Genomic DNA, 25,201 nt, shown 5'->3' on the forward strand with positions numbered 1-25,201 from the left:
TGTTATATGGGAATTAGGTATGCAGTCCAATTGCACCCTTTTTCGCACTGTGAAAAAAGAATACTAAAAATATTATGCACCAAATTTGTTTAAAAACGATTAATCGGGTCCTGAGATATGTGATTTTCCTTAAAAAAAAATATATATAAATATAGGAAACTTTCTGAATCAAGTTATATGCCATACTTTTGACGCTGAGATTGCAAAGGGAAGAGCTAACGAAAAAATTCATAGATTTCCTACATTGTAAGCAAATGCTGATTTTACATCTGTACGATTTCCAAATTAATGCGAATGCAGACCATAATTCACCTGAACTTAGAATTATTAGACCGATTACACGCCTCGGCGTTGCTGAATTCTACATAATTTTACGTTCACCAGTTTTTGGTACAGCTTTGTCGCTGCTGTCAACATCAGCACCTAGCTTAGCGTAGGCGTAGATTTGGTTTTCGGCCTTAAGGGGGGTAAGGTTTTAAAATTTGTTTTTAACTTGAGAAATAGATCATCTTTCTTTACAAATTTCGAGTTTATAAATTTTCGAATATTCTGATGAATACGAGTAACTAAAAAAAATATATTGTGGGTCCTGTCCTTAATCCGGCTCTGACTCTACGTAATGCTTACAACTGTATTGAACTATGTACTACTGTGAAAAGGTGAATTTTTAATTTATACTTCACGTGTTTTTCGAAACGGTAAATTTTTTTTTTCTGTAAGTTGGTAGTACTGTTAGTGATTCAATTTTTACTATGTCTGAATTTATTGAACAAAGAGGATGTTGCAAAAGGCCTTTGGGGATCAAACTCTGTCTTCTAAAAGTGTGAAAGTGTACAAGTGGTATAACGAGTTCAAACAAAGTGAGAGTATTGAGAAAAATGTGGTGTCAAATCGGCCAAAAACATCGACTGATGAACATCTCGTCAAACAAGTCAACGAAATGGTGCTTGAAAAACACTCAGTTTTTTTTCGAAAAAATGAGACTTAGATCTACGCTTACGATCCCGAAACAACCGATCAATCGAGCGAATATCGTGCTAAAGGCGAGCCGAAACCGAAAAAACCACGTCAAAGTCGCTCAAAAATCAAGGTCATGTTGACAGTTTTCTTCGATTACCGTAGTGTGGTGCATTATGAATTCCTTCCGCCAAACTGTTAACAAGGAATATTATTTCAGCGTTATGCGCCGTTTACGTGAAGCTATTCGCCTCAATAGGCCAGAATTGTGAGCCGAAAACTCTTGGTTTTTGCGCCACGATAAAGCACCATCTCATACTGCATTGGTTATTCGTGATCATTTCGCCAAAAATTCAACAAATATCGTTCCGCAACCACCGTATTCGCCTGATTTGGTTCCGTGTTGACTCAATTGAGGATATAAAAGCTGAAACGAAGAAGGCTCTGATGGCCATCACGACGGAGGATTTTTCCAAGTGCTATGATGACTGGAAAATTCGTTGGTAGTGAATTGCAGCGGGAAGGGATTACTTTGAAGGAGATGAAATGGATTTGCAAGAATAAACAAAGATTGTAAAAATATAACAAAATTCACCCTTTAATTTGAGAGAATACTACTCTAAATTTAATTTGATATCATTAGCAATCATTTTGCGCAAATGACGTTAATCATTTAGTTTAAAATTGATACTATTTTGATATACTAAACCGAAGTTATTCCCTAATAAAAATGATCAAATGAATTAAGAATAGTTACCTATATGTTTGCAAGTATGGGCTGGGGTCGCTTACACCATATTTATTCTCAACTCGCACTCGTAGCCGGTAGTCGCGGAATGGTTCTAGTCCGTCAATAACGCAAGAGCAATTCCTAATTCCTGTGTGAACTGTGCGCCAGTCTCCGTTTGGTAAATCCATCATTTCCACCTAAATAAGCATTTGGATCAATATCAATATGATAATTAAATTTAATGCAATTATAATATTTTAATCAAAAAAATGTTACGTCTTCAAAGAGGTACAAGGATATCCATAAGTAAGTACACAAATTATGTATAATGAATATACAAATATACTCGAAATAGTACAGTAGTTTAATCAAATATAAATTCCTTAAATATGGTCTAAATAGTTTAAATTTGTATTTTTTTCATTATGAATAATTTATATTTCATTTTATTAATGAATAAGATAATATTTTAATAAAAGCAATGTAACCGAACTATTTACACTATGCTATAGTTATTTGTATACCGTTCCTACGAAGGGGCTATATAATAGGAACGTTACCGAACACATTCAATGTGCAAGCGTTGCTCGTTAGTAAGTCTATTCATGATGAAATGTCAAAACGTGTCTGGTTGGTTTAATGCATAATCCTAACCTCAAAAAAATCACCCCGGATTTTTATCTAGTCAAGGAATGTAAATTCCTCCAATTACTTCAGGGTGTTTTCCTAACGCTACAATAACAACTCTGGCAATTATAATGCTCAATATGGGGGGAAATTTCAGATGTCCGTAAAACTATATATTAAACAAGTAAAGGAGGGATAAGTTCGGGTGTTACCGATCATTTTATATTCTCGCAATTTGCAAGGGTGAAACCTACCTACATTTAATTTTGCTAGGACATTAATAGTATAATATATATTGACCGATATATACAGTATAAAGTCCAGAGCCAGTTTGAAATCCTTGTATTAATAGGTACATTGCGGTATTGTATTGTCACGATTTGACACATTTTTGACTCAGGGACACAGTATCATTAAGAAAAGATGTTCACTGAATTTCAATAATCACAGATTGACTGATATATTTGGTAAAGGGTAAGTGGTCTACATATTCAGTGTCTTGAGGCTTGAACACTTGTGGTCCATTGTCACCAGTTTCTAAGAGTAAGGTTGCATTATAGGCACTATTTGTGGAAAGTTTTATACCGATAACTTCACTAGAGCTTAATCCATATACTGTATATCTAAAGAATCATATGGAACTAAAAATTATGATATCTTAAAATTATCTTATAGTCTGATTTCGTCCACTTTCACAACATAACGTAGGAATAGCATGATAATATTATGCGCCAAATTTGGTTGAACTGAGGGGGTTGTTCCTGGTATATGAGATTTCACATAAAAATAGGCAGTGGTACACCCATTGTCAAATTTTACAGCGATTCCTTTGAAGCCTTTCCATTAGCTTATAAAATAATCGGAAAAAGGGGTAATCGGGTGATATTTCGTGGCTTTAATTTTTTTTAAATTCTTTTAAATTTTCAATCCGCTTTTCCTCTTACCATTCTCTTTACCGAATTGAGGCTGAGGCCTCACCAAGGGTGCCGACTGGTAATAGATACCAAAATATCCCAACGAGGACAGGAACGGCTCGGTATCGGTATCACAGTATTCAGGGGGGGTGTCTGACTATGGTTGGGGGTAAGGAAAGACTGGGGTCCCTAAAATAGCCCAAAATTAATCTTGCCTAATTTCAAACTTAAATCGCCAGTAGTGACAGCGAAACGAAGGGGCTAAGTCGTCAGCTAAAAGACCAAAGGCAAAAGGAATGAAAGTTTCCAGAGCCCAATGAAGATGGGTGAAAGCTGAGCTCACAAACCTGGCGATGTAAGTGCTTTAAGTAATCCGTGTCTGTCGTGTCATGTACAGATGTCAGCTCGTACAAGGGTTAGATCACAATGATAGATTGTCATTTCGAGATATTGGTACAGCTTTATAAGGCTGAAGTAGGGAAAGTCTGGCTCCCGGTTACACCATCGCAACTGGTCCAAATAATGCAGCTAATCTCTGCCAACAGAGGGATGGAGATTCGTTGAGGTTCTCAAGGACCCCGCAGCAGAATCTGATATAGGGACTTAAAGTGTCACGATGCAGATCATACTGTAACTACAAAGGAATCCAAAGAGCCGTTGGCGAAAAGTAGCGGTGATATAAACTATGGATTCACAAAGGGAAAGATCTTGACATTCAAGTCAATCGCCGATGTTGCAAACTTAACACCAGAAATTGAGATGGGGGACGTCGAGGAAGATCCCCCGGAGCCCTTGAGTGATGTAGATACCATTAAGAAAGATGAGTGTTCTTCGGGGTTTGAGCCTGTTTACGGATTCTATAAATTATATAATGAGAAAGAGCTTCTGAGCAATGCAAGAAGATGTAGATTTGTGTTACTAAGCTCCCTTTTACCTAGAAGTAGGTAGTGGTTTTGGACTTTCCACCACCGAAACTACCCCAAAGTAACTTTGTAGTGTACCTTGTGTTGCTTTTGCTCCAAGATCTGAGGTGTTCCTCTAAAACTCATTGCTTAAAACAACCCGTGAAAAAGTGGAATGGCCTAGGGCAGCTGAGGGAAATTGTGCCTCCAGTTGCCTCCGAGCGGGTTAGCTCGTCTGCCTTTTAATTCCTTTTATTCTTATATGACTGGGTACCCAGATGATGTTAACAGAGTTACCTACTGACCTTGCTAGTAGCGGAGACCCACTAGAAAAAACAACAAGCCCTGTGGAGCCGCGAGAAACAGTGCGACCACGACACGAAAACTACGGCCAGTGGCAAAAAGTTTCGCCTAAAAAAGTCAGGAAGACCCACGCAAGCCAAGGAACAGTGGAGGAAGCGCCTAAAAATGCAAAAGAGAGGCAACAAGTCAGAAACATGGCTGCAAGTCAGAAGGCAAATAATAGGCCTAAACGACAAACAGAGGCCGTGAGCCAGCAGAATGTAATAGCTACGCCGAAGTCCTCAAGAATATCCGTAGCAAGGTAGATCTTAAAGAAGCATAGATTAAGATTAAAGGGATCCGCGAAACAAGAGCCGGGGTGCTATTATTAGAGCTGGAGAAGGGACAGTCTACAAAGGCCAGCTTCTGTGAGGAACTTAATACCACTCTTAAGGAAACTGCAACTGTGGCCGACCTTAAAACTATGGCTACTAAAGAGATCAGAGACCTCGACTCGCTCTCAACAAAAGAGAAAGTAGTAGGGGCTGGCAAAGAAGCGCTACAGGACCCCACTTAGGACTTGGTGATTAACATAACAGCTCCTAACACAAGAGAGCAGGTAAGGGCATATATAACGCTGAACCAAGAAAGTGGAACATTACGAACCTAGATACTTCGAAGTCTCCGCAATAGGCGACCAGAATTCATTAAGCAACTCCCCCATAATTGCAGTAAAAACTGTCAAGCACACAATACTTAATATAATAAGAGCCTGTCAAAAATCAATGCCCAAGGCTTCAAACAGCAAACATAAAGCAGCAGTTTACTGGTGGACTGAAAAATCGCGCAACTCAGACGCACATGCCTCCACCTTCGCAGATCCTACACGAAATCCAGGCGCAGAGGAGCCGCATAGATATTGTTACGCCCAAGGTCATACAAAAAAAGAGGAAATTCTTGGAAATATTTTTGTTATGATATCTTCAATACAGCGTAAGCGCTTCGAATTAGAAAAATAGTGGCAAATTCGGCGCTTAGCATTGGATATCTTCAGAAGAACTGGATGGTATCCTAATGGACCTTACGGTTGAGTATGCACAAGACAGTAGAGTAGAGATAGTGGCAGAAAGCGATATTAGACTAGACGGATTTTTTTTCAGATCACAATATTCGGTATAGAGTGAAAATGGAATACCGATAATCTAATATGATCGTCGATCGGTTTCATTCATTTTCACCAACAATCATTCCAGATTATTTAATTTCTAAAATAAATTGTATTTTAAATACTTATATTATTTAAATATAAGGTATAAGGCCAACACCGGGTTTTTGAAAATCTATATATTAGATGTACTGATCGGTGGGTTGAAATTGGTGACTTTGACTTGATATACTTGTATTCCCAACATGTTGTGTGAAATTGAAAATATATTAACACGAGTGTAGCTGTAAATACGCACTTTGGTGTGAGATGCTGTTATACAAAAGTCCAAAGCATAGCAAGGCATGACAGTCAATTTTTAATAATTTAGGAGGTAAGTCCAGTTTATAGCTTTATAGGAGCCAATATAAAAATTGGACAATGGCCGCGGCGACGCCAATTTTTATGTGAAAATCCCATATTTCAGAAACTAATAGACCTATTTGAATTCGGCGTGTGACTTTAGTCTAGCATGAATATGAGTGCGAAAATAGGCGAAGTCGAACTACAATCTTGTCTAATTCCTATGCAACAAAAATTTAAATTCCAATCAATATATCGGCTTAGAGGTATGTCATCTCAAGTCTAAAAATTGTTTAAATTTAATAGTAACTTATTAAGGCACGGATGAAATCGGATTGTAACCCCACCATCTCTCCATATTACTGGTTTGTTAAAAACTACTAAAAGGGTAATGAACTGCCCGGCTCAAAGCCGGGGGCGCTGCGCGTGGCACAGCCCACATCAAGTAAAATCACATATCTCTGGAACTACTGTACCAATTTCAATCATACTTGGTCTATAATATTATCCTAAAGATCCTATATTACCTGAAAGAAGAAAATATCCGCGGAAGAAACTACTAAACTTGTGTATTCGATACCCGGGGTTATCCCACCAGTTACTAATTACTTTGATTTGAAAATATTTTATAATATGAGCGGGACTTTCTCTGATTCTTATTTTTCGAATTCACAAGAAAATGTGCCTTATTTAATTGTTTAATAAACGAAATACTAGTTAAAGACATTTTGTGTTATCTTTTAATATAAATGTTTGAATACATAAAAATAAATTATTTGAAGGAGCTGTTTGGATTTAATTTAGTTTCAAAAGCATTTGCTTATCATGAGTGAAGACTTTTTCCGGCTAGTGAAGTGAAATCGTTGGACTTGTGGTGTATAACGGTAAAATTTAATTGCATAGTTAATATTGAATTGACCTGTTTCATACCCTGAAGTCTTGTGCGGATACTGATTGTAATGATTCATAAAAAAAATCGTACTAATTTGTTATATTACCAGATATGTCACAGGATAATGGCCACTTGTTACTGCCGACGGTTTCCAAGCCAACTTCAGATTGTGGTCAGTCATTCGGGATATTGATGGTTTTTCCGTGATCGGTGTAGGCACGCCTGTCCTTTTGTATTTATTTATATCATTATATTGCTCTGAAAGAGGTTTTCTGCGGTTGTTGTCAATATCTGAAAACGTGGAATGTGATAATGCATATAATTCAAATTATGCGTTATATTTATGTATGTCAGATTGCATAGAGAGAGTCTTACTATCATAAATGAGATGTCCATGACATGTTTCGTCTCCATATGGATTAAATATATGACAGGTATAACGACCAACATCAGTGTCATCTGCATCCTTGATGGTAAGTCGTAGTAATCCATTCGGCTCGTGATCCATAGATATTTTTTCGCATGGGAAAAGTTTTTGATCATTTTTGAACCACTCTACTTCAGGTTCGGGGCTGCCAGCAGCACATGCTGTAAACTTAGCTGTCATTCCAGGATAAATTTCGCAATCACCAAGTCTCTTCAGGAATGTTGGTGGTTCTGAACGAATATGTTTTTTGCTAAAAGAAATAAACATGTACTCATGTAATTTAAATAAAAAAAGGGAGTTTGCTGATACCAAAAGCAATTAAATAAATAATTTCCATTATCGCTTTATTAGGTTGGTCATGGTTATAAAACATATATCGTATATCACATACTAAACACTTTACACAATCAATTGAATACATGCGATACAGCTTTTTGTTGTCTACAACCTGGTGTCTGTACTAAATTTTTTTTGTATTTTTTAGTTTTGTCTCTTAAGTATAGCGTCGAATAACGATGTGTGATCCATTATATCCAAATTTTTAAGTGTCGAGTAATTTATATGTTGCAAATACTTGTATATTGACATAAAGTTGTAAATGGTAGGGAGTTGATAATATCAAGTATTTGCATATAAATGGGCAGAGAGTTGTCTATAATGACTGGACTATATTTAGTTATGTTTTTGTGTCGAGAGATCAAGAAATAATTTAGTTGTATAATGGTGAAGTCGCTGTGTCATTTTTTCAGAGAAAAAGTAATATTTCATTTTATAGATATGTACAAAAAAACTAAAATCATCAGATCAATTGAACAAAACGCCTTGATTAGAGCCAAGGTTCTGAACTTTAGAAAACTATATGCAGTGAAGCATAAAATAGTAAAAAAAATTATATAAATCGGATGGATTCAAATACTACTGGCATGGTAAAGGAGTTGATAAATAAGTTGCAAAGGGCAGAGAGTTGTCAGACGGAGAAGTTATGGTGTGGGCAGGTTTTTGCTTTAATGGTGAGTGCGTTTTGATGGCTTCCATATAATTTAAAATGCTTCAGTCAATCAATGAAAGAAACTTGATTCTTCTAGAGATCAATGCTGAAGTTAGACATATAGAAAGCCTTCTTGTAGGTTAGCAGTTTCTGCGCGACCAGTTGAAAGCAATTTAATGAATGCAAAATTATTGGAGACAAATTAAACTCAGAACGACATACATGAATGAAAATTGAGGTAAAGAAGAAATTGAATTCAAAATAAATCCTTCTCATTTAAAAGGTAGTTGCAAAAACATTATGTAAAAAAGTATCTACTATTTAATGAAGCTATTCACCTCAGAGACGTTTACGATGCAAAATTTAATAATATAATTAATAATAAACCCATTTTATTCCTTACAATTTATTGACTACCAACAAAATTAGAAAAACTTTTCCCAAATATTTCTGCTTGAATCGTTCTTTTAGTGTTTTAGCAAGGACTAAAAATTTTCATCGATCGTGCTTGTCACAGGGCAGGATTTCAGGACTACCGGTGCCTAGAAGCAGAATTAGCCAAGAAATTGGAGTTCTAGACTATTATCGACGCATTCGAACTTCTAAGTAATAATAATAATTGAATATTGCAGACTGCATGCTCAAAACCTTAATCCCGATAGGCGACGGATTTTAAAAGAACCATTGCTTATAATTTGCTATTAATTTGATCGATAAATAAATGTCTGAATAATTCATATATTCCGGTATAATCTATATAAAATATGTTTAATTGAGAGTACATGTATAAATTGATTTATATATTATTGATTTTCAAAACCATAAAAAGCAAATTTGTTCCACCCAACATCATAATGAAAGTAAATATAGTACAGTTGTGATGATAGCATAAAACACTATCTCGTATTTGACTTACTCTTTGAAAAACCACTATGCCACTTTAATGGTAAGGGTAAATGTGAAGGTAGTTAATAAAACTTTTGAAGTATTAGAAGCTTTTCTGCAGGGAGGCGTTCTCACCTTTTTACCCCTGGGCCAGTTTTACCATAGGCGGCCCTAAATGTGTCCCTGTGTTTATGGAAATTTAATTTGGAAACGTAAGTAGCATATAGTACTTAAATGGGATCCTTTTACGGCAATCCACAGAATTAGGCTACACGCGCGCTTTATGAGGAAGCGAAATGACCTCGAAGAGCAATAAAAATAGCAAGGCCTGTCGCTTTAAAGAACTCTGTTACAAAGTTAAAGAAAACTCCTGTGGAAATGCATTCCAGATCATCTCCTTGATGAGTTAGACGCCATAAAGGACAAGCACCAACTTACCCTAGGTTAATAAAAACGGAAATCCAACCTCTTTTTCCTACGCTATGAACACACTTTACAGTAACTGAAGAAGAAGTTATGGAAGAGAGATTTGTCAAAATTGTGGCATCCTCGAATTTCTGCCATAGCACGCTGAATGTTGTCTACGGGTTTCTCGAGCGCTGCCGGTTATTGGCGTAGATCTTTGATTTAATAATGAATAATAATGAAAGCCTAAAACGTATGATCTTGGCGGTCATTTGACTAGGCCATTTCTTGAAAGACGTCAAAGGTGAGACGGCGAACAGTCCTGTCGATTTCACTAATTTTCGAAAAAAACTCGATCGACATCATAACCCTTGCTATTGATGGTAACAGCACAAATAAATAAGGCCCGATGATACCGCCATCCACAATCCGCATCAAACAGTCAATTTTTGGGGATACAATAGCGTTTCCTGAACCACAAAAGAATTTGACTCACCCCAGCAACAATTTTGCTTGTTGATGAAACCATTAAGCCGTAAGGGGGCTTCATCTGAGAACGTGAATTTGAGTAATAATCTTGGGCAATTTCCAAGCGTTGTACCAAAAGAAAACGTGACGTGATGAAATGGCAACCAGACAAAATTTTACACAAATACGTAAACATAAATGGCCCCCACGAGCTGGGATAATCATGTCATCCCTATTGGTAAATTGGAGCGTATAATCTGTCTACAACAACATCTAGAAACAGATCCAATGGGCCTGGCTGACAAAAAAAAAAGGATTTCGAAGATAAAGGTCAATAATAGACGTCATCAAAAACTTATGGAGGTCGCAAGTAAAGCTATAGAAGGGACCAGGTGTATGTATGGCTCTAAAATATACTACGCGGTAGTCACGTTCGATGTTAAAAATTCTTCAAATTCGGTCTATATGCTGTTAATATAGCGGTAATTGTAGTATGATGGGGAATAAGCCAGTTAGAGCACATATGCAATCCAGCGGCGATAAAAATAAGAAGGCTTAAAAAATAAAGCTCCAGTTAACATACAAAAACCAAAGCGGTACTAATCCCTAGCAGGAAAAAGCTAGTGGCAGCCACGATACACAATGACACAATAAATTATAAATAAAAATGAAATTGCTGTTTGCAAAGGTGATGGCTGCAATACCGACACAGTTGGACCTAGTTGGAGTGGACACGCTCTTCTGGCCAAAGTGAGCCAGTCAATACTAATACTCGTAACTATTCGGGAAATCGCTTAGCAACTCAAAATATAAGTGGAAAATGTCAAACCAATAGTTCGGGTAAGTGCAACCAAGGTAGTATGCGTGCAAACCATCTACTAATAAAGAGAGAAAGCAGGAAAGACCTAGCCCAGCCTAAAAAGTATTAGAAATGTTCAAGAGAGAGTTGAAAAAAGCTTTAGGGAATACTCACTCACTCTATAGTAATAAGTGGGAAAATGTGTGGAACATATTCTTTATGTGTCCGCTTTGACAAAATACCTAATTCTGAAACTCAAATCTGTACTAGAGAAACTAGGCAGAACCCAATACTTTTGCACTCTAAGATCTAGATAAAGGCTTTCACATTTAGTGAAGAAATAATAGAACACATTTACTCGAATTTCAGTCGGTTTAAAAAAACGTATTTTTTAAAGGGTTTCTGAGTTTAGTTTTAAACAAGTAAGGAAGAGTTAAGTTCGGGTTAGTGTTGAACTATAATTTAATTGATTTCTATTTCTCATTTTATTTATTGTTAAAACCAAATTTAAAAGCTTAAGCAATGAATTTAAAAAATAGATTAAAAGTACACATTTTCTCCTGTTTTTTTTTTTGTAGTTGCGATCACAATAAAAATAGAAAATCACAGTGATTTAAGAGATCGTCTTAGTGTGAAATTTTCGAGAAATTGTTTTTTTTTGTTGCATTAGCGGATAGTATATATGTATGTACTATAATAAACATTCTCTCAAATTTTGAAATGGAAATTCAAATTATTAGGTCGCTACAGCGTTTCTTGTAGAAAGGGTACAGAGTGCCGTTAAGGGGGTATTTTTTATATTTTCAAAGTTTAACTATTCAAGAATATGTGTACAAGAGACTTTTTCAAAATTCAAATTATTTTCGGAGATATAGGCATTTTGCTGACCCGGCATCCAAACTGGTTCGGCCGGAACTAATCGAACAAAAGACTTTACGCGAAACTTTAAACGCGTTTTTCTCAAAACTGATTTTTTCGGAACGATACCCACGATTTCTCAGGTTCTACTGGACCGATTTACTTGAAATTTTTATAGAGTCTTCTTTATAGGCTTGTCTATGGTTGGAACTAGCTCCATCCCCAAATTATTATTTTTATTATTTTTAAAAAATTCGAAATAGTCACAAAAAGTGATCCAAAAAAACTTTTTTTTCAGGCAGTCGCCATTTTGTGAAAACAATTTTTTCCCACTTTTCCGTAGTTCCGGCCATTGCGACATTATTCTAGATTAATAATCTTTTTTTTTTGGTTTCAGATAACTAGGAGGGTTGAAATCATGGGTATGGTCACGTGGAAATTTTTAGAGATCCCCCACTTCGTCAGCTCATAATTTTTGAAATTTTTTACTTTTTTTAGTTTTTAATTTTTTTCTGTACTCTTCTAAAATTAACAAATAACTAATAAAAAAATGGATGGTAAAAATATGAATTGCCTTTTTTTTACGACACTTTAAAAATTACCTGAAATTCATGCTTCTGGACCAGAATACCCCCTTAAGCTATAATATAGTAGTGATTAGTAATGTTTACTGCATGCATTAAATTTCGTTATAAAATGGAAATTAATCGAATAAGCTGATAGATTCGATTGATTTTTGGTTAAGATAAAAAACATAAATGTGTACTCACAGTTCATTAACCATATCCAGCCGGCCTTGAGTAACATCTGTGCCTTCTCTATTTTTTGCGATACATTTATAAACACCATGATCATTTATGGTACAGTCTTTGATAACTAATGTGTGGTGGTCGCCATCGTTAATCAATTCATATTTATCTCCTTCGACAATAGGTTTGTCTTGGAAGTACCATGACAATTCTGGATATGGTACGCCCGAAACAGTGACACCAATTTTTGCATCGGTATTGATTAAATGTTGCTGATCGCATATCTTTTGTGTGAATAATGGCTTTTTGTACACCTTTCTCACGTTTAGTTCACAAGCAGACGCATCTTCACCAAGAGGATTTGCTAAGAGGCAATTATATGTACCAGAATGGCTAGATTCAGCGTCATTTATTATTAAACTAACGTGTTTGCCATCACAACTAATTAAAGTGCTGTCATCATTCAAGAGAGTATTACCATCTTTTGTCCATATAATTTCTGGGACAGGATTACCCGTAAAAGCTGCGGAAAGTTTAATTTCATCACCTTCATTTGCATTGACATCTCTAATAGATGACAGAAATCGTGGCGGCGCTTCCGGCATTGATTCATCTGTTTTCAATGCGACTTGTAATCTCGCTTTAGACAGAGCCGTGCCTATTGCATTTGACGCAACTACTTCATACAAACCCGAGTCTTTCAAATCAGCCTCCTTTATTTGCAAACAATAATTATTGTCCTTAGTTTCTGCGAATGTATATCGTCCTTCTTTAGGTAAAATTTCTTGGCCATTATGAAACCATTTGATGTCAGGCAGTGGATTGCCTAAAACTTTAACTTGCATTTTTACAGGGAAACCTTCAATACAATTGGTATCATGTAATTCTCTTATAAACTCTGGTTCTTTTTCCATTGCACATACGGTTACCGTTGAACTTCCTTCTATCTCACCCTCTTTGTTAACGATTAAGCATTTATATACACCTGCATCTTCAGGTTGAACGTTATCAATGCTACAAGACATATGCATATAGCCACATATTTAAGGAAAACTTCAAAGTTGCTTATTAAATTTAAAGTCATTTAGCTTATAAAACCCACCTTAAACCAACAAGTCCATTTGGATTGTTTATAAAATTTATGCTCGTACTTGGGTGCAAAGCAATTCCATTCTTAATCCATTTAATTTCTGGTGCAGGGAATCCGATTACTCGCGCTTGCAATTTTAACTGTTCTCCAACAGAGACTTTAACATCTTCTAAAGGTTCAACGAATGAAGGCTGCTGTGCTTTTGCTGCAATATTTTATAAATTTTGATCTAAACGTTTGTATACATAATTATGCCGACAAGCATATATCTATTTCAAGAGCTGTTTTCTTAATTTCTAATGTATATACTTAGTCCTGCCATAAGTCTTGTTACAAATTCAGGTAGCTATAAAAATAAAACAATAACACATTTTTTATAAAATTAATTTCATTTCATAATTCATAATGTGATGTACAAGATTTTATTCAAATGGTAATGGTTCTATTGGTATTGACGACCCTACTCCAGCAACACATTTTTTGAGACTCCTCAAATTTCTGTGAGGTATTTGACAGATCATGACGGCCAAACATCTGGAACTTTGAAACATCAAATATCACCTGTTTTGTATGCTGGAGCAGAATCTTGCTGGAAGATTCTATTGACTACCCAACAAACTATTACAGAATGAATGGAGAACACGTTAAACCCTTGAAATAACGTCTGTCATTTTGCTTATCAAAAACTTCAGTTAAAATTTCATCATCTGTGAAAATTATATTTTCACCTGTATACTTCAAGCGAGTTTTCAGGTGTATACGAATAAATCTTGACATTGATTCGATCGATATCCATTTCCTTTGACATAATTTTCTGGGGATTTCTGCAAATGAGTTTGCGAACTAAACTGAATATTATATGTGACTAGACACTGCATACAGATTACACGGTGCTTTTTGTAAACTTTGTAACAGAATTTCAATTGACTCAGCTGTAGTGAAAACGCTTGTTTCTTTCAAATCTTTAACGCAAATTGATCGAAGCAATGGATGTTTTGAACCCTTACCAATAACATAAAATCGCTATGAGACAATGTGTGAGTGCGCGATATTTTATTACATTTATATTATACTTGTATAATGAAATCAGTCGATTTTGGTGTTAAAAACTATTTACTATCCATGTTCGAACGCACGGTATTTTCCACATATTACTCAATGAAGAATACACAAAAAGAGCTCTATTTTAGGCACAAAGTAATATTTGACAGATATGGGACTCAGTGAAGTATTGACCCATAACCCATTTTCAAATTTATTTCTCACACAATATTCTCACACAATTTTAAACAGTCTTGTTTGGGTTCGGGCAATTTTTAGTGCTAATGTGGCATACTTTAAAGGAATTATTAATGCAAAATTATATACCATTATAGAACTTATTTCTTCATTTCTGAACTGTAAAGTGAAAGAATTTAAAATTGTGTTATATGGGTATAAGGCGTGGCTTTAGTCCGACTTCGTCCATTTTCAGATTGTAACATAAAAATTACAAAATAATTTCACGTACCAAATTCAGTCGAAATCGGTCGGTCAGGTACCGAGATATGTGATTTCACCAAAAAGTAGGCGGCCTATAAAGCCCTCTCATTATCCAATTTAGGCCATTTTCAGACCGTCGGTAAGAGTTCTTATAATATTTTAGTTGAGTAAATTTCGTTGTTGTAACTTTAGTGGTTTAGGAGATATGCACAATAGACATATTCGAGGGCGTGGCCATGCCCACTTTTTCAAAACTTTTTGCTCACAGGTTTCCCTTGGTACTTCGATCCCTTGTGCAAAATTACAGTTCTATATATGTGACCTGGTCTACGAAAAGGGCGCTTAGGTGTCAAAAAAAAGGAGAACAATTAATGAGATAACGAGAAACTGACGATTATTTTAAACAGCTTTTCCCAGAAAACTAGTTTTCGCACGTTAGCCCCCTTTTCGTAAACCAGGTCAGATATTAGTTTAGTGCTTAGTTATGGCACTTTATAGGTTTTCGATTAATGGCGTTTTGTGGGTGTGGCAGTGGTTTGATTACGCCCACCCGCATACCAAGTTTAATCAAGGTATCTCAATTTTTACTCAAGTCACAGCTTGCACGAACAGGCAGGCATTTATAAAATATACAAGGTCTGTCGCAAAAGAAACAGGACTGTTAAAAAAAACAACAAAAAATTAATATTTTTCAAAAGTTATATTTTTTATTCAAAGTAGTTTTCTTGTGCTTCGATACAGCGTTTAGCCCGGTCAATTAGCATTTCAAATGAGTGTTTAAGGTAATTTTTCGGAATGCTCTTGAGAATATCGGTCGTCGCCTTTTGGATAGCTGAAATGTCCTGAAACCAGTGTCCTTTCATGGGCAAATGAAGTTTCCCAAATAGGTAAAAATCACAGGGTGCCAGATCAGGTGAGTAGGGTGAGTGATTATTGGTTAATATGGAGTTTTTGTCAAAAAATCAGTGACAAGCGTCGACCGATGACACGGCGCATTATCGTGCAACAGGCGCCAGGACCCTGCCTCACGGTATTGTGGTCGAGCACGACGAATGCGTGACAAAAGACGCTTCATAACACCAAGGTAAAACACAGCATTAATCGTTTGGCCAGGTGGGACGAACTTTCGGTGTACAATACCCTCGGAATCGTAAAAACAAATCAGCATTGTCTTTATTTTTGACTTCTGAAGACGACTTTTTTTCGGTGATGGCTCGTCTAGATGCTTCCATTCGGCACTTTGACGTTAGGTTTCGGGATCATATTGAAAGCACCACGTTTCATCACCAGTCATAATCGAATATTTGTAGTTTATGTCCTTTCTCGACCCCTTAATCAAATCCTTAAAATGTTGGATTCGTAGCAATTTTTTCTCTTCAGTCAATTTGTGCGGAACAGACTTGGAGCACACCTTCCATAGACCCAATTTATCTATCAAATTGCGATGAATGGAGTCTTTGGTGACATTTAACTCCATTTCGATGTAACGCAAAGAAGATTTCGGCTCATTCTTAATAAATTCCTGCACTTTTTCAATATTGTTTTGGGTAATCACTGATTTTGACCGGCCCGATTTCTGATCGTCACAGAGGTCCTCACGACCTTCTTGGAATCGCTTAAACCACTCATGCACATTACTACGGGATAGGCACTGATCATCATAAACTTTTTTCATCATTTGAAATATTTCGGTAAACGTTTTCCCAAGTTTAAAACAAAACTTAATATTTGCTCTTTGTTCAAAATGCATTTTAGGACCGATGACCAAAAGCTGCTGTCACTTTTTGATCGATAACATCGATTGTAGTTACCCATTTGTTTTAAAATTTTTACGAAATGTCAACAAGAGATCAAACTTTTTATTTTATTTCACACACCCACCAATAGGTGGCGCCACCAGAAACAGTTATATTTAAAAAGTTCTGTTTCTTTTGCGACAGACCTTGTATATACATACATATATCTATCTCGCTTAATTGTTAAAATAAAAGGGAATTACTTACGAGTTACGGCAACAGCGCATAAGGAGGATACTTCGCCAAGGGGATTTGAAATGACAACCTTATATGCTCCAGAGTCCGATGGTTGAATATTCGCTATTTCCAATGTTAAAATACCGCTGGGGGAGGATGTGAGTCTTATGCTAAAAATAAACAAGTATTAATGTAGTATTTGCGTTAAGATTTTTAAGTTTTCATAATTGTGTATTTCAAACTGTTCATTTGAGCATATTTACAAGCCGCAGACATAAAGAATGTTAATGTACATATACATATGTACTTATGTATGTATGTATATGGATTTGTTTTGTGTGTGAAACAAAACTTGGTAGGATTGGTTTTTAGATCTAGATTTTTTGATAACACGGCAGCACTCAAAGAAAAAGCAAATAGAAACTATTATAGGTTTCTATAGGCTTCGCCTCAGAGATAAAGATACCCGACTTTGACAGTTCCCTGGATCGGGTAGGTTTTGACGTTTCACAATTGGAACGACTGAAACGGCCAGATTCAAATTCAACCACAAATACTCGTATAAGTGAACGGAGCCGCCGTTCAAGACCAAAATGTACAGCAATGAAATTTAAATGAAATGAGAAATTTAAATGTATTTGATGAAATGTTTTGAAATGTGATGCATCATAATATAATTTTCAATGAAAAATTATTAAAAACATTTATTAATTGAGACCTAAGAAGCTTAAATCACTAAGTATTGAAAATTCAAAAATCATCTATTTATATATATCAGAAAGAATTATATATCACAAAGTCAGAAAAATTTTTAATCTTATTGAAATTTGAGTGTTTTAATATAAATCGCAAAAAACTAATAATTGAACTGATCTGGCTACAATGTAAAATGTCATACAAAACGTTACGATTTTGAGGTGCTGCTTAGTTTGTTTACACTTACTGTTCACTTGGCTTCAATTGTTCACCATCTTTAATCCAACTAATTAGTGGAATTGGACTGCCAATAACTTTGCATTGTAGAACCAAATCTTCACCTTGACATACTTCTTTAGCATTGTCGAACTTGCTTTCAAACTTTGGAGCTAATTCTAGCAGTGAAAGTTTAAACGGAACTTCAGTCACACCAATTTCATTTTTAGCAACGACAGTGTACTAGAAATAAGGAAATTAATTACATAACATTTGAAACATAAATAAAAACCTTACCGTCCCGGCATTCGAGGGTCTGAAATGAGAAATTTCTAATTGGCTGCTCAATTGATCAGAATCTGGAGATGATTGTTGTATAATATATACTGATTCTTCATTTTTAGTAATTTGGGCTCCATCAACAATACTTTCATCACCTTTCTTCCACTCAATTGTTGGTTTTGGTATGCCATGTGCTAATACATTAACATTCACCGGATGATTGTCCAGTATTAATTGGTCTTCTGGTGGAGCGATAAATGTCGGCTTTTCGACTAAAAAATATATATGTATATATGAATATTTATGGTTTAATTTAAAAATATTGGAAATGGTGGTTACGAAATAGAAAAAGCTAGCGGTATATTCACCACTACAGTTATTTCTCAACAAGATAAACACGTATTGCTAATATTATTCTAAAGGTAAAATTTGGTAAAAAAAAGGTGGAATTTCCGAAATTTCAGCAGAAAGTACATAATTCACGTAATTTTAGTTTTACAAACATACACGCCAATTTTATTTATCTAAATTGATATTATTATTGACTGTGCAATTAACCCACCTTTAACGTTTAAATGGAAGCTTGCAGTAGACGAGCCTTGGTCATTAACTGCGGTTAATGAATATAGTCCATCCTCTTCATATTTAACACACTGAAATACCAATCTGTATTTATCATCATCAACGTCGGCTATCACTTCGCAATTTTCATTGTTGCACAAATTTTCGTTTCCTCGAGTCCATGTAACTTTAGGCTTTGGATTCGCTAGTATGATAGCATCAAAAGCAATGGTGTCATTTGGAAGACAACACTGATCTTTTAAACCTATAATTTCAGGTTTTGATAATACATCAATCCATCCAGTTGTACTGATTTTGCCATATTTATTTTCTATCTGTAATTCATATCGGCCAGAATCTTTGTGTTGAACTATGAAAATATAAAAAATGTTGTTTGTTATTTAACAAGTGGTTTAGTAAGTTCAAGAATAATAGAGACAAGATAGCGGCACGAACGTGCTTCAAAACGATTTTATGGTTCTGCGTATTAAAGTACTTATTACTAAATAACAACCATTGTTTTGAACTCCAACTATTCTATACTAACTTCAAATTCGCCTTGAGTCTCGCAGTTAATATTTGTAATTAATATTTTATGGAAACTAAAATAAATAAACAATTCTAATATTTCAACATATTTTCATATCTTGTGATTGGTAAATTTCTAGCATCTTTCATTTCAAAATTTAATACTTTTCTAAAGTATTCAGTAACGATAGATGGGAATTTCTTAAAATCTGTATTGAAATCACTGGATAAAATAATACAAGGTCTGTCGCAAAAGAAACAGAACTTTTTAAATATAACTGTTTCTGGTGGCGCCACCTATTGGTGGGTATATGAAATAAAAAGTTTGATCTCTTGTTGGCATTTCGTAAAAATTTTAAGACAATTGGATAACTACAATCGATGTTATCGATCAAAAAGTGACAGCAGCTTTTGGTCATCGATCGTAAAATGCAAAGAGCAAATATTAAATTTTGTTTTAAACTTGGGAAAACGTTTACTGAAACATTTCAAATGATGAAAAAAGTTTATGGTGATCAGTGCCTATTCCGTAGTAATGTGCGTGAGTGGTTTAAGCGATTCCAAGAAGGTCGTGAGGACCTCTGTGACGATCAGAAGTCGGTCGTCTTCAGAAGTCAAAAATAAAGACAATGCTGCTTTGTTTTTACGATTCCGAGGGTATTGTACACCGAGATTTCATTCCACCTGGCCAAACGATTAATGCTGTGTTTCACCTTGGTGTTATGAAGCGTCTTTTGTCACGCATTCGTTGTGCTCGACCACATTACCGTGAGACAGGGTCCTGGCGCCTGTTGCACGATAATGCGCCGAGTCATCGGTCGACGCTTGTCACTGATTTTTTGACAAAAAACTCCATATTAACCATTAATCACTCACCCTACTCACCTGATCTGGCACCCTGTGATTTTTACCTATTTGGAAAACTTCCTTCCCCAAAGGACACTGGTTTCAGGACATTTCAGCTAGCCCAAAGGCGACGACCGATATTCTCAAAAGCATTCCGAAAAATGACCTTAAACACTCATTTGAAATGCTAATTGACCGGGCTAAACGCTGTATCGAAGCACAAGGAAACTACTTTGAATAAAAAAATATACCTTTTGAGAAATATTATTTTTTTGTTGTTTTTTTAAGAGTCCTGTTTCTTTTGCGACAGACCTTGTATGTTCACTTATTTTTCGACAACGCTAAATTTGCCTATTGCCATACCTCAGATATAATTATCGGATAAAGAAAATAATATCCTATAAAGATTCATTCAAAACTTCGTATAAATATAAAATTATGTACATACAAGTAGTACATATCTTCCGGGTTTTCCAATAGGTATGATATGAACCCTAATTATCGTTTCGGCCTTTTTTTATAACCGCTAACACCAAATTAAGATATGAATCTGTACTATGGTACATAATATACAAGTAGCAAGGGGCACCTGTGGGCCTGAAAAAGTGGGCGTATCCCTCCTAAGCCACTTAAGCTACTACAACGAAATTAGCTGAGTACAAATCTTATGAGAATTTCTACCAACAGTGGCAAAATGGATGAAATCGGAAGAAACCCCCGCTCACTCTCCATATAACGGTACTGTTAAATCAATAACTAAATACGCCAGAGACATTAAATTTTACCACCGACATGGTATGGGAGAGCATTATGAGAGCTGGTGTGGCACCTTATGACCAAAAATTGTTGAATCCGACCAATACTTCTCTTAGACCCCGTATACCTAATATAAAGAAAATCGAACTTCCGGGTGACTTTGTATCGCATATATCGGCCAATATGTGAGTTATCTCAATAAAAATTAGCTAGCGTGTTTGACCCGTAACAGTGTATCTTTGTGCCTAAAATAAATAAAATTGGGCAAAAACTTGATAACTATAAAATTTTGTACTTGCAACTCATAGTCCTTTCTTCGCTTCCACCATAAGCCATGGTGGAAATAATACATAATTTTGAACTTTTGTGGCAGGAAAAATTCATCTCGGCCAAAAAATGGAATTAACTCGTGAACATTTTCGTGCGATCATTGTTCACAACTTTAACATCTGACATTTCCATTGGAAAGTTTGAAATTTTTTAGCATAACATCACTAAGAACGTTTTGTCATTTAATCGATCTCGGCCAAAAAAATGGAATTAACTCGTGAACATTTTCGTGCGTGGATTATCACGACAAAAGTGCATCGATGAACTGAAATCTTTGTATGGCTATGAAGCACCATCCTATAGCACTGTGAAAAACTGGTACAACGGATTCAATCGTGGCCGACGCCGCTCAAAGACGAATTCCGTGAAGGTCGTTCAAAAACAGCCGTTGTGCCAGAAAACATCGATGCCGTACGTGAACTGATAATGCAAGACCGTCATGTAACATACCTTCAGATAGAGGCATGCCTATGCATTTCTCCCACCAGCATACATTCGATATTGCATGAACACCTGGCCGTAAAAAAGGTTTGTTCTCGTTGGATCCCGCACAATTTGACAATCGCTCAAAAAAAGGCTCGTGTGGATAGGTGTAAAGAAATGCTGTAAAAATACGATCGCGGTGCTTTCAAAAGAGCTACAGTTACTTTAGTGACGCAGTACCTAGCCCGGTTCGGCCGAATCGAATTTTTTAAACGCGTTTTTCTCGAAACTACTTTTTTCCACACGGTACCGGCATTATCTCAAGTTCTATACAACCGATTTACTTGAAATTTTGTGTGAACCTTCTTTATATAATCCTTTATCGTTCCTACCAGCATCGTGTGTCAAAATTTTTGTTTTTAATATTTTAAAAAAATTCAGGAATTTCAAAAAAAAAGCGTAAAAAATGATTTTTATTTTCAGGCAGTCGCCATTTTTCAAAAAAAAAAAATTTTCGTGTTTCCTGAAATAGGGACTATAACAGCATCCTTACTGATTAAGAATTTCTTTTGATTTTTTTTCAGACCACCAGGAGAGTCAGGATCAATGTCACCAGGATGCGCCATTTTTTTACACCTGTCTCTCCCCCCTCTAATTATTTTAATTTTTAATATTTTTTTGTAAAATTTTTTTTCTGTATTCTTAAGATATCAATAAAAACACCATAAAAAAATGGATAGTAAAAATATTAATTGCCTTTTTTTACGACACTTTAAAAATTACCTGAAATTCATGCTTCTAGAGTAGAATACCCCCTTAAATACCCAATATTATAAATCTGATAACACGTAACAGCGTAAAAATTACTAAAGAATACATTGATACTTTCGAAATGTGTAAAACATTTCTTTGTAATGGCCCTATTCTAGAAAATCCAGACTTCAACCACTAAAATGAATTTAATATTCCAATGATTTTCGAAATTCACCCATTTTCCGAAATGGATTTTTAGACTATCACCGACGCATTCTCGCGAAAAGTTCACTTCTAAGTAATAATAATAATTGAACATTGGAGGAGGATTTTAAACTGCAGGTTCAAAAACTTAATCACGATAGTCAACGAATTTAAAAGGACCGTTGCTTGTTAGAAAATTTTTACTATCACTTTCGGTTTTAGCAACCAACCTAAAATTATCATAATTGCAAAATTACTATGAACTAGTGTTCTTAAGTTAAGGTTATAGACGCTATATTAACAACATAAATTGAATGATTTTCCGAAACAATATCCTGAAACCCTACACCCTTGTTATGTCATGGGACTTATTAAGAATTTACCTAGCTGATTAGTTGAGAACACTATACATTGATTATTTTAATAGTACTTACGTTCATCAAAATTTATGGTATATGAGTACTCCTTAAGTCCGTTTTCAAGGTCTTGTACTGATTCTGTTATTATGATATTGCCTTGTTCTTTTAATGGCATTCCATCTTTCAGCCATGTTATTTTCGGTTGAGGGTCAGCGGTGAATACGATAGGAATCGCCAAAGAGTTTCCTTTTTTAGTCGTAATGTCACGTAACCCACTTTTTAAAATAGGTTTGCGATATTCTGCAACACCTGAAAAGGATATATTTTTATAGCAAGACAATATCCTTTAAATGGTACTTTTATATTTACCAGATAGGGATAAAACACCTTGCAGAGACTTTTCGCCACATTTATTTTTAATTACCACTTTATATTCACCAGCGTCGGATAGTTGCAGTTCCTTTATTTCTAACCTGTATTTATCCTGTAAACAAAAGTTAAAAGAAATTTGAAAATTTTTAGAAGAAATAATTCTTACCCCATCAACGATGGTAGCAACACGCTGATCTGCTTGTATTGGCTTGCCATCATGATACCATATGGCTTCCGGTTTGGGAATGCCTTTAGCAATAATCTCATATTTTAATGGCACTGACTCGAAACTATGTTTTTCCAAAATGTCTGCGTGTTGAATCTCAGGAATCGCTAAATATCAATCAAATAATTCAAAGTTACAAACAGTTTCTCATAGAAATGACATACAAATGTGTACAACATATTAAATTTGCATCGATGAAGATGTATTGATATTAGAAATGGTGAGTATTAATCAAAATGGTAACAGTAAATGTGAAGATAATTACGCCAGCTAATGCGCGCACTAATATGCTTAGTATTCGTATTGAGTTTAAGTTGTTAATACCTACAGTACGAAGCTTGCCTTTATATCTCGTATCGTAAATCATAATATCGTAAAGTTTTACATTTTACATTTTTGCACAAGTATTTTTTAAAACTTTCGACATGGAATAAGTCGGTAACAGTGGTTCGATGAACTTAATTAAATTTTTGGCATTGAAGCTAAATCAAGGACCACTGCTTATAGGTGGTATTTTGAAATCAATCGAGTTCATAGATCGATCCACGACCGACCACTACGCGCTGCATCGAAGTTTTTGAAGAATTGTAACAATTGGTTCAATAATTTTTTTTTAAATCGACTCATTCCTATTACTTTCCGGACAAACCCTGTATAGTTGTTGTCTGAACTTTGATGTTTATTAGTCACAACGCTAAATGTTAGGCTAATTAGGTGCTTGGTACGGGTTGGTTACTAATATTATATTACTATGTTTTAAAATTTAAAACTTTAAGATTTTTTTTTCATTACATGTCCAAATATTTTTCGCTTATTAAAATTATTAAAGATTAAATAGTTTTGTCCAAAGTATCATTTAATAATTCTATCGCTATTCAAAATAACTACAATATTGCAGATGTTTCAAGTGGTACATGAAATCTATGCAAAATATAATATTTGCAAATCAAAAATTTAATAAAAAATCGTTAGCAAACTTAAAGAATGATGTCTAAAATAGTTATTTTACGTCGAGCTACCAGCTCAATATTTTTTACGCCCGCTTGGACTATGAATAGTCCAAAATATTAGTTTTTTAAATGCAAATGTTAGAAACATGTCTTGGTTATATGTAAGTTTAGTCGTTTTAAGAAGTAACCGCAAGTTGTAACTGCTTAAGTTTTTTTAATTTAAGTTTAATCTCTTTTTAATTTTATTCATTGTTTTCAATTATTTGAAGAATTTGAAAAAACATGTATAATGAATTCAAATTTTCTCATTGCGTTTTTATACTTTAACAACCAGTTGCTACACAGTATTACCACTTAAGGGGTCAGTAGGGAAAACCTTTTTCAAATTTTTTTTTTGCATGTTCGGTTCTTTTATACCCTTAGAATTAACTACTAAACACGCGAACTACTCAACCGATTTTCTTAATTTTTAAAATGTTCACAAAACGCCTGGGAGAGAAAATGAGAGAGTGTTTTACACGTAACAAGGTATCTTTGTGTCCAAAATAGTTAAATTTGAGCGAAAACTTGGCCTAGCCCCTATATAACTAATATCAGGATTTTCGAACATCCGGTTGACTTTACTTTATGTGATTGGTTTTATAACTTAAGTATTTCTCTGGTTTTGATTCTTGCTAGTTGCAAGAGTATAAAATGTTCGGTGGCACCCGAACTTAGCCCTTCCTTACTTGTTTTAGTTGCGATTGCAATAACAATATAGCAAT

At 35.1% G+C, this 25,201-nt stretch overlaps 2 protein-coding genes across 10 annotated transcripts in view; one reads left to right on the forward strand and one right to left on the reverse strand.

The window, feature by feature from the left end:
- Positions 1-25,201, forward strand: part of LOC126756605 (probable protein BRICK1-B) — a 153,849-nt gene that overhangs the window by 33,868 nt on the left and 94,780 nt on the right. Inside the window, exon 3 of one of the 4 annotated variants that reach the window (XM_050469806.1) lies at positions 22,158-22,270. The exons of the other annotated variants lie outside the window; for them this stretch is intronic. The gene's annotated coding sequence lies outside the window, so the exon portion shown is untranslated. Of the gene's footprint in view, positions 1-22,157; positions 22,271-25,201 lie in introns of those variants that run through there. 4 annotated transcript variants of the gene reach the window in all.
- Positions 1-25,201, reverse strand: part of LOC126756537 (obscurin) — a 145,813-nt gene that overhangs the window by 23,936 nt on the left and 96,676 nt on the right. For all 6 annotated transcript variants that reach the window (XM_050469657.1, XM_050469660.1, XM_050469661.1 and 3 more), the window contains 12 exons: positions 23,428-23,594; positions 23,259-23,373; positions 22,965-23,198; positions 18,692-19,060; positions 18,145-18,401; positions 17,879-18,090; positions 16,966-17,105; positions 13,493-13,685; positions 12,412-13,404; positions 7,187-7,488; positions 6,918-7,102; positions 1,715-1,884 (listed from right to left, as the gene is read on the reverse strand). In XM_050469657.1, the coding sequence (XP_050325614.1) occupies positions 1,715-1,884; positions 6,918-7,102; positions 7,187-7,488; positions 12,412-13,404; positions 13,493-13,685; positions 16,966-17,105; positions 17,879-18,090; positions 18,145-18,401; positions 18,692-19,060; positions 22,965-23,198; positions 23,259-23,373; positions 23,428-23,594 (3,337 nt within the window). The remainder of the gene's footprint in view (positions 1-1,714; positions 1,885-6,917; positions 7,103-7,186; positions 7,489-12,411; positions 13,405-13,492; positions 13,686-16,965; positions 17,106-17,878; positions 18,091-18,144; positions 18,402-18,691; positions 19,061-22,964; positions 23,199-23,258; positions 23,374-23,427; positions 23,595-25,201) is intronic.

The sequence above is a fragment of the Bactrocera neohumeralis genome, chromosome 4 (assembly GCF_024586455.1).
Source record: "Bactrocera neohumeralis isolate Rockhampton chromosome 4, APGP_CSIRO_Bneo_wtdbg2-racon-allhic-juicebox.fasta_v2, whole genome shotgun sequence".
NCBI lineage: Eukaryota > Metazoa > Arthropoda > Insecta > Diptera > Tephritidae > Bactrocera > Bactrocera neohumeralis.